General features: G+C 58.0%; 1 protein-coding gene across 8 annotated transcripts; it reads left to right on the plus strand.

Moving 5' to 3' along the window:
• Nucleotides 1-665: 665 nt before the first annotated feature.
• On the plus strand, nucleotides 666-14,985 carry EPS8L1 (EPS8 signaling adaptor L1). 8 transcript variants are annotated; one of them, XM_082367916.1, is made up of 20 exons: nucleotides 675-3,206; nucleotides 3,981-4,033; nucleotides 5,556-5,596; nucleotides 5,850-5,908; nucleotides 6,470-6,682; nucleotides 6,952-7,101; nucleotides 7,681-7,763; nucleotides 8,140-8,401; nucleotides 8,667-8,793; nucleotides 8,998-9,086; nucleotides 9,182-9,256; nucleotides 9,355-9,503; nucleotides 10,508-10,649; nucleotides 10,756-10,784; nucleotides 12,777-12,906; nucleotides 13,007-13,120; nucleotides 13,328-13,598; nucleotides 13,783-13,957; nucleotides 14,383-14,515; nucleotides 14,604-14,851. In XM_082367916.1, the coding sequence occupies exons 1-20, from the start codon at nucleotides 3,105-3,107 to the stop codon at nucleotides 14,688-14,690; spliced, it is 2,484 nt and encodes an 827-aa protein (XP_082224042.1). In that variant the 5' UTR covers nucleotides 675-3,104; the 3' UTR covers nucleotides 14,691-14,851. The 8 variants fall into 8 exon arrangements, 7 of the variants coding, with proteins under 7 accessions (XP_082224044.1, XP_082224047.1, XP_082224042.1 ...); XM_082367917.1 differs by having other exon boundaries at nucleotides 678-3,206; nucleotides 6,470-6,631; XM_082367919.1 differs by lacking the exon at nucleotides 675-3,206 and adding an exon at nucleotides 3,215-3,324.
• The last annotated feature ends 760 nt before the right edge of the window (nucleotides 14,986-15,745 follow it).

Raw genomic sequence — 15,745 nt, forward strand, 5'->3', positions numbered from 1 at the left:
GACAGAGGCAAATTCAGACCCACAGAGTCCTAAAGTTCACTCAGTAAAAGGCGCTCTACTGTCGGTGTTTTGGTGCCAGGTCCCCCCGGTGAGCGCCTCCACCCAGGGCTTTACTGAGTCAGACTCTGCAGGGGTGTGAGCCTCCTCTGGTACTTGGGAACCACGTGCTATGGTTTGGAGAGAGGGAGGCGCCTCCTTTGTGGCAGGGAAGAAGGAAGGAGGCCCTGGGCCCTGAACGAGGGCGGAGGCTCAGGTTTTGGTCTCACCTGCTGCTCCGGAGCACGAAGGAGCTGCTGTCGGTGAGGCCTGGGGGCGCCTGCACTCCACTGCCCTCCGCCCTCAGACCCAGGGCCCAGGCCGCCCTCAGACCCAGGGCCCAGGCCCCCAGCCCCTCCCCCCTCAGACCCAGGGGTCCAGGCCCCCAGCCCCTTCCCGCCCAGACCCAGGGGTCCAGGCCCCCAGCCCCTCCCCCCTCAGACCCAGGGGTCCAGGCCCCCAGCCCCTCCCCGCCCAGACCCAGGGGTCCAGGCCCCCAGCCCCTCCCCCCTCAGACCCAGGGGTCCAGGCCCCCAGCCCCTCCCCCCTCAGACCCAGGGGTCCAGGCCCCCAGCCCCTCCTCCCTCAGACCCAGGACTCCTGGCCCCTCCCACTGAATGCCTTTACAAGGACACTTCTCTCCACCTGCGCATTAAGAAAGGGCCTGGGCTCAGCCAGATCTGCATTTGTCATGGCCCAGAGCCACTGAGACTTGGACTAGTGGCCTCCCCACTCCGAGCCTCTGTCTTCTCTATCAGCGGGGTACCAGAACCAGCCCCGTCTGCCTCACAGAGAGTAAAGGGTCTGCTCTTTCCCTCGGACTCCAAACCAGGCAGGGCCAAGCTCAGAAAACATTTGTGGCATGGATATGCCAGGGACACAGAGTGACAGAAGCCGGACACAGAAGAGCACAGGACCCTCTCCCTGCTGCACGGAGGAGGGGGGCAGTGGCTACTCGCCCAGCTGGTCACTATGTCTCTGTGCCCAGCAGTGCCCAGCAGTGCCCGCACACTCGCTGGCTAGATGGCCCTCCCCTCCGTGGCTCAGGCGGCTCCTGGCCTGGAACACCCCTCCCTCTTCCTCCAGGCCACCTGGGGCTGCCAAACTTGCCCTTCAGGTTTAGCTCTGGCCACCGCACCCCTCCTCCTTCAGGAAGCCTGCCCTGACCCTCTGTGAGCAGCCGCTTCCAGACTTCCAAGGCACCCTTAGCATCTGCCATTATAGGACCTGTGGAAAGAAAGACGTCATCCATGTGGTTGCTAACACTTCTTCCCTAGGATTTTCTCTTCGTCGGGTACTGTACTAAGAGCTCTCCATAACCTCCTTTAATCTTCCCAGTGCTGTTATCCTCATTTTACAGATGGGGGACTGGGGCACAGAGAGGTTAAGTAATTTGCCCAGGGTCACACAGCTAGATAGGGGCCTGGACCATGAGGTGGGGGCACAGAGTAACAACCAAGATGCAGTGTCTAAACTGTATGGCCTGGGCTCAACCATCTCTACCACTTATTAGCTGTGTGATTATAGACAAGTTACTTAACTTGAATATGTCTCAGTTTCTTCATGTATAAAATGGGGATAATTGAACCCATTTCATAGGATGTTGTGAGGTTTATACAAACAAACACACACACACACACACACACACACACACACACACACATAGGTACTCAGAAGAGGATATAAGCACACAATAAGTGTTACCAAAATTATTAAGTGGCAAAGCCAGGACCCGAACCCACACCCACCTGGGCTCTTCACCATCACACCACACAATATGATTCTCTCTCTTTCTGTCTGTTCTTTCTTCCCCATCAATCCAGGACAAGGATGTGTCTTCTCTGGTTTCCAGCCTCTCTTAGTATAGACTGTGGGGTCAACATGTGTTCAGTGAAGCAATAATGCACATGAGTGCACCAAATGCAAAAACTCAGTAATTGAACAAATGTCACTCTAGCACTTACTACGTGCAAGACCCTATTCTATATGCTGCAGATACATTGGGGGGCTGAACATACAATAGCCTTTGTCGTCATGAAGCTTACATTCTAATGGGGAAGACATAAAATAGACAAACAGGTAATATAGTGTGTTACAGGGTGATAAATGATCTGGAGAAAAGCTAAATGTTGGGGGAGGGGGAAGAGACTCTGAAGGAGGGAAGGGTCAGAGGTGCTGCCATGTTAAACAAGGTTGCCAGCCAGGCCTCCGTGAGGTGGTGCCATTCAAGCAAAGACCTGAAGAAGATGAGGGAGCAAGCCTCTTCTCATCTGAGGATATGAGAAGAGCTTTCCAGGCAAAGGGTACAGCAAGTGCAAAGGCCCTGAGGCAGAATGCCATCTGGGTACTCAAGGAGCAAAGGAAGAGATGAGGTAGGGTACCATCACTTAAGACTTTGTAGAAGGTCTTCTCTTTTATCCAGAGAAATGGGGAGCCACCGAGGGCTTTTGAGAGTGGAGTGATGTAAGCTGATTTAGGTTTCTATGGGGTCCATGCATTGAGACCGGACTGGGGAGGAAGACAGCAGGGAGACCACTACATGTGTAACTCTGAGCAAGTCTCTGAGCCCTTGTGAGCCTCAGTTTCCTCATCTGCAAAATGGAGACACCCCAACACTCCCTTCGCTGGGTTCGGGGAAGAAGCGGCGTGTATAACTCGGTCAGCGAGGACCATGGCACAGGGGAAGTTCTCGAAAGGAGATTTTTATGCCTGAGGAACCTGTTCATTTTTGTGATGCCCTCGGAGCAGAGTTGGGCATTGAGTCTTAGCTGTCATCGTCATCGGGAATTACTGAGGGACATTTCCAAAGAAGGAGGGAAGGGGAGGGCTGGGGGCCAAGGGCACCGGTGGAGATAGGAACCCCAGACAGGAGGTGTGCACAGAGCAGGGATGGACACCAGCCCTGGAGATGGAAAGGTGGCTCCGGGTTCAAAGCCCCACCCTTCCACATTGACCATGAACAAGCGGCAATCAACTTCGCAGAGGTACCAGGAGAATTCGAAGGGGGTATTTCTGACGCGTGAAGGAGTGTGACATCGAATTACTGTAGTTCTTGTTCTCCTGTTGTGATGGAGACAATAAGCGTTCCGGCTCCCCTGAGGACATCCCAGCCGGCGCCCTGGGTCTGTCAGCCAGCCCCGCCCAGGGGCCACTCCAGCAGGCTGTACCAGGTGAGTGCTCAGGTATGCGGAGGAGGGAGGGCCCTGGGAGTGAGCAGGAAGGAGAGGCCCCTGTCTGGAAGGGAGAGAAGAGCTCAGAGCCTCCCGTCTGACAGAGCTTGAGCAGCAGGTGAGGAGGGGGCCCAGGGAAGAGAGCTGGGTCCTAGCGAGGAGGGGCTGGCGGTGGGGACTCCTGGGTCTGGGGGAGGGGAGCAGGGGGCCCAGACTCCTGGGTCCAGACACAGGAAAGGCTGGGGGAACTAAAGTCTAGTTCTGAAGAGCTAGGGGCTGGAGGTCGGACCCTAACGCCTAAGGGAAGACTATGGGGTCGTAGGGGCTGAAGAATTGGATGAATGGTTCTCTGAGGAGACTTGGTGTCAAAACCCTTTAGTTCCAAGGGACAAGGAGCTCTGAGTTCTGGACTCCTGGGCCCCTGAGAAGGTAAAAGGCTAGGAGACAGGGAGACAGGATCCCTGGGTAGAGGAAGGAAAATGGAGTACACATAGACTAGGGAGCTGCATGTATGGAGCCCTGAGGAATTGGGGGTGGGGAAGTGTACCAGGTGTGAAGGAGGAGGGGCGGGGGGGCCCGGACCCCTGGGTCTGAGGGAGGAGGGGCGGGGGGCCTGGATTCCTGGTCTGAGGGAGGAGGGCCTGCAGGTCTAGATTCCTGGTCTGAGGGACAAGGGCCTGAGGGCCTGGACATCTGGGTCTGAGGGAGGAGGGGCTGGGCAGGAATCATAGGTCCTGCGATCAGGCCAGGCCTCACCTCTTTGCTGGCTCTCAGGGCTCCAGGTGGCAGGAGCTCCCCATTCTCGGCACCATGAACACCAGCACTGGGTAAGGACCCCCGCCCACCAGGTCCCCCGGCCGCCCCACCCTTCCCCCCCCACCCTTTCATCCACACCCGCAGGTGGCATTTACAGCAGCCCAGGCCTGGACACTCTGAAGACCACCTGAGCTGCCTCCCTCCTGCTGCCAAGCAGACAGACCTGGGTTCAAATCCAGGCGCTAACTTTCAGCAGTGGTGTGGCCCTGGCCAAAGGACATCACCTCTTTAAGCCTCAGTCCCTCCTCCGTGAAACAGGGACAATTTTGAGAGCTTGATCGGCTAATGCACATACAGGACTTAGCAGAGCATCTGACCAACAGCAGGTGTTCAACTCATGAGAACTGCTAGGCTATCGTTGTTACCTTTTCTTTTTCTTTTTTTGGCTGCGCTGCGTGGCACATGGGATCTTAGTTCCCCAACCAGGGATGGAACCCGGGCACTGAAATCACTGAGTCCTAACCACTGGACCTCCAGGGAATTCCCAGTTGTTATATCTTATTATTAAATATTGACCCTTTGCTAAAAACTCAGGGCTGTTGATAATGAAGGGTCAAGTCTCCTGGAGTGAGCAGGGAGAAGGATAAAGAGAGAAGCATGGGAATAGCTGCACGGAAGATGGAAGGGAATGAGTTCTCCAGCCCAGAGGTAATCAAATCGTGGGGAGATTTGACTGACAAGAGCGGGATGAGGAGCAGAGGTTTGACTAAAAGAGTTTCTCATCCTTCATCTCTCATCTCCGACCCCAACCAAGCTCTGAGCTTCTGTTATTTCTGTGGAAATGGGGACTCGAGAATTCTTCTCAGAGAAAGTGACCTTGAAGAGGAGGTCGAGGGCAAGAGACAGAGAAGGATTTGGCTGAAAAGAACCTGGCCCGTGGGGGTAGGAGGAGAAGAAGATAACTTTCCATCTACTCCCAATACTAATGCTACTGTAAAAAATCCCATTTATTGGGAGTTCCCTGGTGGTCTAGTGGTTAGGATTTCACGCTTTCAGTGCCGTGGCCCAGGTTCAATCCCTGGTCAGGGAACTGAGATCCTGCAAGCCACGCCGCACAGCGCAGCCACAAAAAAAACCCCATTCATTGAGCAACTACTGTGTGTTAAGCCCTTTGCATCATCATAATAATGATAATAACAGTTACTAAGGCTGCACAACATTCCAACTGCATCACCTCATTGAATTCGCCCAACAGACCTACCAGACAGACACTATAGGGTAACTAACCCCTGTCTTACGGAAAGGGAAACCGAAGCAGGAGAGATTGTCTCCCACCCGGGGTCTTATGACAAAGCAGTAGCTGGCAGGGGATTCGAACCCAGGTCTGTGTGACAGTAGAGACCACACTCGCCACCACCACCCAGTACCACTGCCATACTTGTCTTGTTAAAGTCCAGCTCTGGCCCTGCCCTCCCCTGCCCAAAACCCTCCATGGCTCCCCAACTGCCCTCACAAGCTCTGCTTGGCACTCAAAACTCCCATGATCTGCCCCCAATTCCCAAGGCCCCTCTCACCCCTCTTTTCCTTCACTAGCCCAGAAGCTTCTCCCAAACGGAGTGCCAAGTCTATCTATGGTGAGTTGAGGGGCAAGGAAGCCCCGGGCCAAGAGAAACTAGGTCTGAGGGAGGAGGTAACTGAGGACCCAAACTCCTGGATCTGATGGGGGAAGGGTTTGGGGGTCTGGACTCCTTTTCTGAGGGAGGAGGGGCTGGGGGTCTGGACTCCTGGGTCTGGAGGGGAGGGGGCTGGGGGTCTGGACTCCTGAGTCTGAGCGGGAAGGGGCTGGGAGCTGGGTCTCCTGCAGCCATTCTCCTTCTCCCCCCACAGAACAGAGGAAGCGTTACTCCACTGAGGTTATGGCCGATGTTTCCCAATATCCAGTCAATGTGAGTCTGGGGTCTGTGTCGCCACGGGGAGTCTTGCAGGAGGCAAGGCAGGCCTGAGGAGATGGGGGTGTTGAAAGCGGTTGGACCTCCAAGCAGAAAGAACTTGGGAAACTCAGTTTGCTCATCTGCAAAATGGACTTCTTCTGCCTTGCTTCAGATGTGGGTATTCAGTGGAGGAACTCAATTCCACTTGACTCTGCCAACTTTTCCTCTGGACCAACTTCTGTGCTGGATAGTTGGACCACAGGGACAAATCAGATGCAATCCTGGATGAGCAGGGGTCAGACAAGGTCCAGAGGCACCCGCAAAATTGCCAGGTGCTCTAACGGAGGTAGAGCTGCTCAGAAGGAACTAGATATAATCCAGACCATTCTCTGCCTTCAAGGGGTCTAGCTGCAGAGCTAGACCCAGGAAAGACACACAAAGGGCACTGCGAGGAGGTGGGGCAGGTGATCAGAGAAGGCTTCCCAGAGGAGGTGTGGTTAGTCGCAGGCTGGAAGGCTGATTCCAGGGGATTCTCAGCCCACCTGGCTTCATCCTGGGACTCGCTGCTTTCTCCAGCACCTGGTGACCTTCTGCCTGGGTGAGGAGGATGGCGTGCACACGGTGGAGGACGCCTCGCGTAAGCTGGCCCTCATGGACAGCCAAGGCCGCGTCTGGGCCCAGGACATGCTGCTGCGCGTGTCTCCCAAACACGTTGCGCTGCTGGACCCAGTCTCCAAGGTGCCACGGGGCATGTGGGTGGAAGGAGCAGCTTGGACTGAGCCGGCCAAGGCATGGAGAGCCCTAGGGACGTCAGGGATCTGAGTGTGAACCTTGATTCCTGCACGTCCTTCCTCTGGAAACTTTGGCAAGGGACCCCCGCCCCCTTTTTGAGCCTCATTAGCCCCATCTATTAAACAGGGGTGTTATCCCTGGCCCCTCAACTTGGGGTGGAGGTTGCCGTGCGCAGTGCCTGTACGTGCTGGCACTGCTGGCACCACTTAGGAGTATCCTTGGCTCAGGGTCTCAGTTTACCCGCTGTCCCACCCTCCACCCCACAGGAGGAGCTGGAGTCGTACCCGCTGAGCGCCATCGTGCGTTGCGACACGGTGATACCGCCGGGCCAGAGCTGCTCACTGCTGCTGCTCGTGTGCCAGGAGCCCGAGCGCACGCAGCCCGACGTGCACTTCTTCCAGGGCCTGCGTCTGGAGGTGAGCGAACCGGGGCCGGGGCCACAGCCCAGAACAGGGCTGAGACCCTGCGGATTCCGGGGGCGGAGCTGAAACTGGGCGGAGTCCGGAGCCAGACCTCCAACGGGGTGGGACCTCTAAGACGGGGGGGGGCATGGTGTGCGGCAAAGGCGGGGTCAGGGCCAGCGGAGGGGGCGCGACCTGTAAAGGAATTCTGGGAGGGAGGGGGATTTGAGGACAGATTGAACGTAGGGTCGAGAAGGAACGGGAGGGCAGAATGGAGACGGAGGCTAAGAGCTCGGACAGAACGTGGACAGAACATGGAAGTGAGGGTCTTGGGGAGCAGCCAGAACTAGGATGGGAGTGAGTGTGGTCTAGGGGCGAAGTGCCATCTGGACGGGGCCTCCGTGGTTGGGGGAGTGGCCTAAGGCAGGGACAGTCTAAGGGCCGGGGTGTGAGTTTAGGGCGTGGACGTGCGTGGGCGCAGTGCGTAAGCGATGACTGGACGTGGTCTGGGGCCGAGCTGAGGAATCGATCCGGAGAGCCGCCTGGGCGGGCCGTGGGTGGGTAGGGGTCGTGGCCTGACGGCGTGATTGACAGGCGGAGTTGATCCGAGAGGACATCCAGGGGGCTCTGCACAACTACCGCTCGGGCCGCGGGGAGCGCAGGGCGGCGGCGCTCAGGTAAGGGGGCCGGACTGCAAGCGGGGGAGAAGAGACGACGGGGAGGTCTCTGGGGGGCCGGCTCCCCTCTTTGGGCCTCAGTTTCCCCATCCTAGAAATCGGTGGATACCACTAGCCTAGAGCAGAACGAGTTTTAAATGGAGTCAAACAAACCCTGTACCAAGTGTACTCCCCTCCCGTCGGTTTCTCCTCCCTCTGCCTCAGTTTCCCTCCGGAGAGGTGCTCTCCCATCCCCTATATATCGGATTTCTCCCTACCACTGAGAGCCTAGGTTTGACCCCTTGGGGCCACAGTGTTTCAGATTGAAGGCCCGAATTTCTCCCCTCCCCGGATCCCTCGGTGTGCCCAGCCTCAGTTTCCCCTTCTTCCCCCGCAGGGCCACGCGAAAGGAGCTGCAGTGCCACCCCTCTCCCGCCGCCGAGACCCCGCCCCCGCAGCACCGCCCGACGGTCCGCGCCGCGATCAACACGGCGGAGCCAGCCGCGGGCCGCGGGCGACCCCAGGCGGACCCCATCCCAGAGACTGAAGAGATGCGGAGGCCGGGCCGGGCGGAGGTCTGCAGCAGCGCTGACCCGGCGTCTCGGGACCTGGGCCCCCGGGGCCCAGACCTGGCCAGTCTGCAGGCGGAGCGGGAAGTGGTGAGTGAGGCGGGGCTAGGGCCGGGGCGGGACTGGCTGCAGGTGTGAATCTTCTGTCAGGGGGTGGGGCTTGGTTCTGGGGACTTGGTCAGACTTCTGGGGGTGTGGCCGGGGTGTGTGTGACAGAATGGGGGCAGGGTCAAGCATCAGAGGGCGTGGCCTGGCCTGAATGTGCCTAAGCGCTCTTGGTTTGAGAGGGCTTGGACAGGGGGGATGAGGGTCCGAGATTCAGGGGTCCCACGCATCCCCCTGCTCTGCCCCCCAGGACATCCTGAACCACGTGTTCGACGACGTGGAGACCTTCGTATCAAGGCTGCAGAAGTCTGCCGAGGCCACCCGAGTGCTGGAGCACCGAGAGCGCAGCCGCAGGACCCGGCACCGGGAGGCGGGGGGTGAGGAGGCGCCACCGAGAGGCAATCCTGAACACCCCCTTCCTGGCCACTCCCAAATATCCACCCGCTCCCTTGGGTCTCCCCTTGCGCCCCCTGCCAGTTTCACTCCCTATCGCGATCTCACTGGGTCTCTGCCTCTCTCTTCGACCCTGCCTGACGCTGTCTGCATGTCCCCCATCACCGCGCCTGCCTCTCTACCCACAGAGGGCCTCCTGACGCTGCGGGCCAAGCCGCCCTCAGAGGCTGAGTTCATCGATGTGCTTCAGAAAATCAAGTACGCCTTCAGCTTGCTGGTGAGGACGCGTTCATCCCGGGGCGTCAGGGGGCGAGGGGAATAACAAACCTGACCTGTCCGCGCACTAATACCAGCACCTCCCCGGCTCCACAGGGCCGGCTGCGCGGCAACATCGCCAACCCCTCCTCCCCAGAACTGCTGCACTTCCTGTTCGGACCTCTGCAAATGGTGAGACACCCCCGGCCTCAGCCCTCAGGGCTGCCTGCAGCAGGAGGGTTCCACTTCAAGAAGGTCTGATAGCTTGCCCACTCCTGCGCCCCTGCCAGATTGTGGACACCTCGGGCGGCCCCCAGTTTGCGAGCTGCGTGCGGCGGCCGCATCTGACTTCCGAGGCTGTGGCGCTGCTGTGGGACAACGTCACCCAACTTGAAAACACGCTCTGGACCTCGTTGGGGGACTCTTGGACCCGCCCGGGGTAAGGGGCGGGGCTGGGAGGCTGGGGTCGTGGTGATTGGAGAGACAGGCCCGGAAGGCAGGAGGCGTGGTGATTCAGGGGCGGGGCGGGGGGCTGGGAGCGTGGTGATTGGAGGAACAGGGCTGGGAAGCAGGAGGCGTGGTGATTTAGGGGTGGGGTTGAGAGGAAGTGGCGGGGCTGTTGGAAAGATGGGGCTAGGAGGGTAGGTTAGTTGTGGGGCTTAGCTAGAGGGTGTCGCCAAAGAAATTGAAGTTCAGGTGGGACTAGGTCAAATGCCACGATCCGATTGGAGGGAAGGTCAGCAGCTTTGCGTGGCGTATGAAACGGTCTGCTGAGCCTCTTTGGTGGTGTGGCAGTGCCCGTGGTTCTCTCCTAGGCAGGCCTATCAACTCCAGGCTCTGTCGTAGTAATTTGTACCCAGGACCTGTCCTCTCAGTCACTCACCTTTCCCCAAGGAGTGTGTTGTCTTTTCTGTTTAAAAAAGTTGCAAAAATAAATCTTAAAGTTAGGTAGTTAGGTTTTTTCGTAGCATGATTAAAAAAAAAAAAAAAGACTCAAAAACTCAAACCGGAATAAAAGGCAGGACTTAGAGGAATGGAGTGAGGCTATGCCGAAGGGGCGGGCTTAGGAAACGTTTGGTCTGTGGTTTTGGAAAGGGGGCGCAGTCTTTGCGCTTGGAGGCTGAGAGCTTCAAGGGAGTACGTGCAGAGCTAGATGCTGGGCTTAGGGGAAAGGGACGGCATGTGTGTAGCTAGAAACATGGTTTGGAATCAGAGGTGAGATTCAGAGGCCAGGGCGGAGCATGAGTGGAATCAGGGTATTTACAAATATAGTTGATATCGTGGATGCAGCTTAGAGGCAGGGGCAGGGCTTGGCAAAAGGGGGCAAGATTAGAATTGTTGGAATAGAACAAGGCTTAAGGGGAGGGGGAAAACTTCATGAAGTTACTGACAGGGAGGTCAGACCAGGATCCCTGAGGATCCCTTGCCCCTCCTTGGCTGCAGGATGGAGCTACCCTCAGAGGAGGGACCCCCATACAGACCTGAGTTCTACAGTGGCTGGGAGCCCCCAGCCACGGACCCACAGGGTCGCGCCTGGGAGGACCCAGTAGAGAAACAGCTACAGCACGAGCGGCGGCGCCAGCAGGTGAGGCTAAGGCTTAAGCTCCCCCAGGTGACACGGGGGGGCCGTGACACTGAATTCTGGGGCGCAGGCCTGGCCCCAGCTGATCTACTGCTCTCGTCTCCTGCAGCAAAGCGCTCCTCAGGTCGCTGTCAATGGGTGAGTGTCAATGGGTGAGTCGGGTCAGGTGGGGTCAAGGAGGGGTGCGTCCTGGGGGCTCCCAGCGCTGACTCCGCTTCCCCTTTTTTCTTTTTCCTTTTGTCTTCCCGGCTGTTCGAAGGTGGGTGAGGTGGCAATGAGGCAGGGGCCGGGGCTGGGAGAGGGGGGAGGATCAACGAGGGAGGGAGTGGGGCCCAGACTTCTGGGTTCAAGGGAGGAGGGAACTGGAGGCCCAGATTCCAGGGTCTAAGGGAGGAGGGTGCTGGGAGTGGGTAAAGTCTGAGAGGGACCCCTAGATCCCCAAAGGTCTGGAAGAAGGCAGTTTGGTTTCCCAGGGCCTGGGAAGCTCCCTGCCTGGGTCCCTATATGGACAGAGTCCTGGGTGTTGGAGAGAAGAGGCTGGGAAATTAGATATTGGGTTTTGAAGAAGAGCTCAAGTCTGGTGCTTGGGACCTTGGAGACCCAGGGAAGTAGGCTTGGGACTTAAAGGGCCAAGGGGCAAGTTTCTGGGAAAGTTAGGAAGTGGTAGTATCTCTGGGCTCCTGAGAGAGGTAAAGGCTGGGAGGCTGGACCCTTGCTTTCCCAAGGCTCTAGAGCAATTGTCTCAGTCCCTGCTGGGTGTCACACTGGGACCTTTTAAGCGTTAAAAGGTCGAGGAAATTAAAGCTTGAGATCTGGACTCCTAGGTCTCTGGAGGAGGAAAGAACTGGGGGTGCAAATTCATAGTCCCAACAAGCAATGGCGGTGCAGACTCTTGGGTCCCGGGGGAAGAAGGGCCTAGAGGAGCTAGGATTCCTTGGGCAAGTCGCAGGGCAGATGGGAGGGAAACTGCGTGGGATGAGAAGACAACAAAGCAGCAGGTCTGGAGGAGCAGACGGGGGTCTGGGTGAGGGCTCGGGCAGAGAGTCTCAGCAGAGACGGCGGCGTGCTGGGAGCTGGCGCCGGCCCCACACAGGGGGTGCCTCGGCCCTGAAGACTCCCCTCTCCCTTGCACAGGTAGGCCTGATCCGGGCTGAGGTGCCTTTTACTGGGTTGTCAGAGCTAAAAGTCTGCTCCCCCTCCCCCCAGCTGCCTGGTCTAGCGGACCCCCCCCTCTCGGTGCGCTTCTGAATCTTGAGCTTGACACCCACAGTTTTTTTTTTTTTCTACACCCACAGCTTTTAACTCACCTTTTTTTTTTGCGCTTCAAGTTCTTTGCAGGGGGCAGGAGGGGAATGGAAATAATAATAATCCCTCCCTGAAAGAGGGAGAAGTCTGTGAGGTTGTACAGGCTAGCAGTTAGGAGCTCAGGGTCATGGGAGCGCTCAGGTTCACGTCCAGCTGTGTGCAAGTAGAATGGAATTACTCAGGACATGAGCTCTGGGGCCAGCCTGCCCGGGTCCCAGTCTGACTACACCTCTTTCTTGCTCTGTGACCTTTACATCACCGTGTCACTTTATATCACTGTTCCTTTCCTGTAAAATGGAGATAATAATTGGGTCTCTGGAGGGAGGAAGGAACTAGGGGGTCCAAACTCATGATTCTATCAAGTGTTGTCTCTAGCATCAAATCAGCTAATATATGTAGCAGACTTTGAACAGTGTCTGGCATGTAATAAGTGCTATATAAGTGTTAACTATTGTTTTTATTATGCTTATGAGTTATCATTATGCATAAGTCCAGTACACAGTAGATGCTCAATAAATAGCAGCTGTCTCTAGCTGTGTAATCTGGGGAGAGTCACTTTATTTCTCTGAGCCTGAATGTTCTCACCTATAAAATGGAGCTGATGCTAGTACTCATATCACGTGCTTACTGCATGGTGCCAGGCACATAAGGAGCACAATATATTCAAACCGGTATTCCAATTTCAAACCTGTGTTAACAGTATTAACCTGCCTCCCCTGCCTCGACCCCTGCTTGGCTTTAACCCCAGCTCACACCAACACCCTACAGTCCAGAGCAGTGGAGCTGGCTGCCTCCTTACCCCCCAACCCTTCCCCTTCTCCTCAGTCACCAAGACCAGGAACCAGAAGCTGAGCCCCAGGGGCTGGAGCCGGCGGGAAAGTGGGTCCTATGTAATTATGACTTCCAGGCGCGCAATAGCAGCGAGCTGCCCGTCAAGCAGTGGGACATACTGGAGGTCAGAGGAGTGGGGGACGGGGTCGGGGGCTGGGGGGCTGGAGTCCACCCAGCCCTAGCTACAGACACAGCCTCTGAACCCTCCCCTGTACCTCTTCCAGGTCCTGGATGACCAGCGCAAGTGGTGGAAGGTTCGGGACCAGAGGGGACAGGAGGGATATGTACCCTATAATATCCTGACACCCCACCCGGGGCCGCGTGGGGGCCGCCGCCTGGTGAGCCAGGGCAGACTCCTGGGTCTTGAGGGAAGAGGGGCTAGGGGTCAGATCCTGCGTCCTGGGAACAAGAGGCGCGGGGGATAAGGGGTCAAAGTCACTGGCAGGGGAAGTGGCTGAGGATTCGGAAATTCACCTCCAGGCGAAGGGGACTGGGACTCGGTCCTCTTTCTGATCCAGGTGCTCTCCTCTTTCTCCCCTCTCTAGGAGAGTAGCACTCCCTTTCCCCCTCCACCACCAGTGTCGGCCCCGGCTCCGGCTCCCCCTCCACCACCAGCGCCGGCCGTGGCTCCGGCTCCCCCTCCACCACCAGCCTCGGCCCCGGCTCCTCCCCCCCCGCCCCCTCCCCCACCAGCGCCGGCCCTGGCTCCGGCTCCCGGTCCCCGACCAGCGCGGACCCAGGCTCCGGCTCCGTCTCGGTCTCGGTCTCCCAGGGACAGCTGCGAGAGCCTCAACAACTTGGACTCCAGCAAGAAGGGTGAGTGGTGGGGGCACCCCTTCGAGGGAGCGGTCCTTGTCCTCGCTTTCCAGGCAGAGAAACCGAGGCTCAGAAAGATTAAACGGACTCCCGACCCATCACGAGGACGCTGGAGGTCCCCGACCCTCTGAGCCCAGGGCCCGTCGCCCTGAGTCCGCCCTCCCTCCCGGTTTCCCGCCTGCAGAGAAATTCTCCCAGATGCTCAGTATCAACGAGGAGCTGCAGGCACGCCTGGCCCAGGGCCTCATGGGCCCCAGCCGCGCAGCCCCGGGGCCCCGCACCCCGGAGCCGCAGCTCAGCCCGCGCTCCAACGCTTCGGAGGTCCGCGCCTGGCTGCAGGGCAAGGGCTTTAGTTCAGGGTGAGTTTGGCAGCTGCCGGCTAGGGGATCCTGAGATACCGGCGCTAGAGGCGGAGCGCTCCGATTGGCCCAGAGGGGGCACGGCAGACCACGGGAGACTGGGATTGGTCCAAAACGGGGGTCTGTCTGATAGCAACTATGACTGTCAGTCTGTGATTGGCATGTTTTTCCAGGCTCCGATTGGAGTCTCCAGGGAAGCCCCGCCTCCCTTGGAAGGCAGCCCCCCCCACCACCACCACGGCGCGCTATGATTGGTGGATGGGGATTCAGGAGCCATCAGCAGCGGCCGCCCCCCGGCTTGAGAGCTAGAATGCTGCTCAGATTGGACAAAGGGCTAAGCGGGCGTAAAGTGGTTGGTGGGGCTGAGGGGGCTTGAGCCGTGATTGGCCAACAGGCCTGACTGTGCCCTGGATGCCCCTGCTCAGGACCGTGGCCGCGCTAGGCGCACTGAGCGGCGCGCAGCTATTCTCGCTGCAGAAAGAGAAGTTTCGGGCGCTGAGCCCCGAGGAGGGGGCGCGCGTGTACAGCCAGATCACAGTGCAGCGCTCGCTGCTGGAGGTGAGGCAGGCGCTCGTCCCCGAGCCCGGACGGGGGAGGACGCTGAGGGCTCTGCCTCCAACGTCCTGATTTTCCACCCCCGCTCCAGGACAAAGAGCAAGTGTCAGAGCTGGAAGCGGTAATGAAGAAGCAAAAAAAGAGGCTGGAAGACGAGGTGGAAACGGAAGTCATTTGATCCTTCCCCGCCCCTCTGCTAAGTTTCCAGGCAGCAGCCCCGCGGGAGAACGGACTCTGCAGACTGCCCCCACCACCAACGGAAGTAGATCCCTCCAGGGATCGCCGACCTGTTCCAGCCTTGGTCTTACCCCGTCCGGTTAGATACATCGGCCCGCCCATCATGGAGTCTCCTGAGAAGTGCTCTCGGATTGGCCGAGAACGGGCATTGAGACAATTTAGGGCAAGTGCTTGCGCTCGGGAGCCCTGCGTATTGTGATAATGCTGCCCAGTCTATAAATAGCCTCCTCTTAGAAGGCGGTGTCAACTGCTGTCCCTTCTCTACCCGGGTACCAGGGGCCAGGAACCTGCCCCTCACCCCAGCAACAGCCTCACAGGAAAGGAATCTAGCAGATGTCCCCACTCTCTTTGGTTTCTTTCTCTGAATCCTCCCAGCTCAGGCTTCCTCCTGACCTCCCAGCCTCCAGTCTATCCTCTAGTTCACTCCAGAGGGATCTTCTGAACACCCAATGCCCCAGTCCACCCCTTGCCTAAAATCCTTTTCTGGCTCCCCATCGCCGTCTTAGCCCCATAGCCTGGCATTCGAGGCCCTGAGTGGTTTGGTCCCTACGTCTCCAACCTCGTCTCTCACCTCCTCATCCCCAGTGCATTCTGGTCCTGCCCTTCTCCACACACTCCCCAAACCCCTTCGACCACTGGGGTTTTAACAATTGCTGGTTTCTGCTGGCTGTAACGATTCTCTGCCTGTTGAACTCCTATTCAGCTGTCCTGACCCAGCTCAAATACCCTCTTTGGAAAAGCCTGCCCGCATCCCCTAGGTTAGTCTCCTAGCATCCACTTTTACACCTTGTTCCCCACCTCCAGCCAGGGGTCCAGCTACGGAGAAGTGGCTGCCTCCTGAATGAGTCACAGGCTTCCTGGCCACTCTTCATCCTGTGAGACGACAGCCTAACAGGAAGCTTCCTACCTCCTCAGCAACAGCTCCTTTTCCCTCTGGCCAGCCAGCAAGTTTTTCCCGTCATCTGGGTGGGTGGCGAGGCTGGTTTGGGACTGGTT

The sequence above is a fragment of the Balaenoptera borealis genome (assembly GCF_965194805.1).
Source record: "Balaenoptera borealis genome assembly, chromosome: 19".
Taxonomy (NCBI): Eukaryota; Metazoa; Chordata; class Mammalia; order Artiodactyla; family Balaenopteridae; genus Balaenoptera; species Balaenoptera borealis.

Bases quoted from the DNA above. Each gene is read 5' to 3' on its own strand.
- EPS8L1 (XM_082367916.1), top strand. From the start codon at position 3,105: ATGGAGACAATAAGCGTTCCGGCTCCCCTGAGGACATCCCAGCCGGCG. The intron at 5,909-6,469 runs GTGAGTCTGGGG...TGCTTTCTCCAG, and splicing joins TTTCCCAATATCCAGTCAAT to CACCTGGTGACCTTCTGCCT. The intron at 7,102-7,680 runs GTGAGCGAACCG...CGTGATTGACAG, and splicing joins TCCAGGGCCTGCGTCTGGAG to GCGGAGTTGATCCGAGAGGA.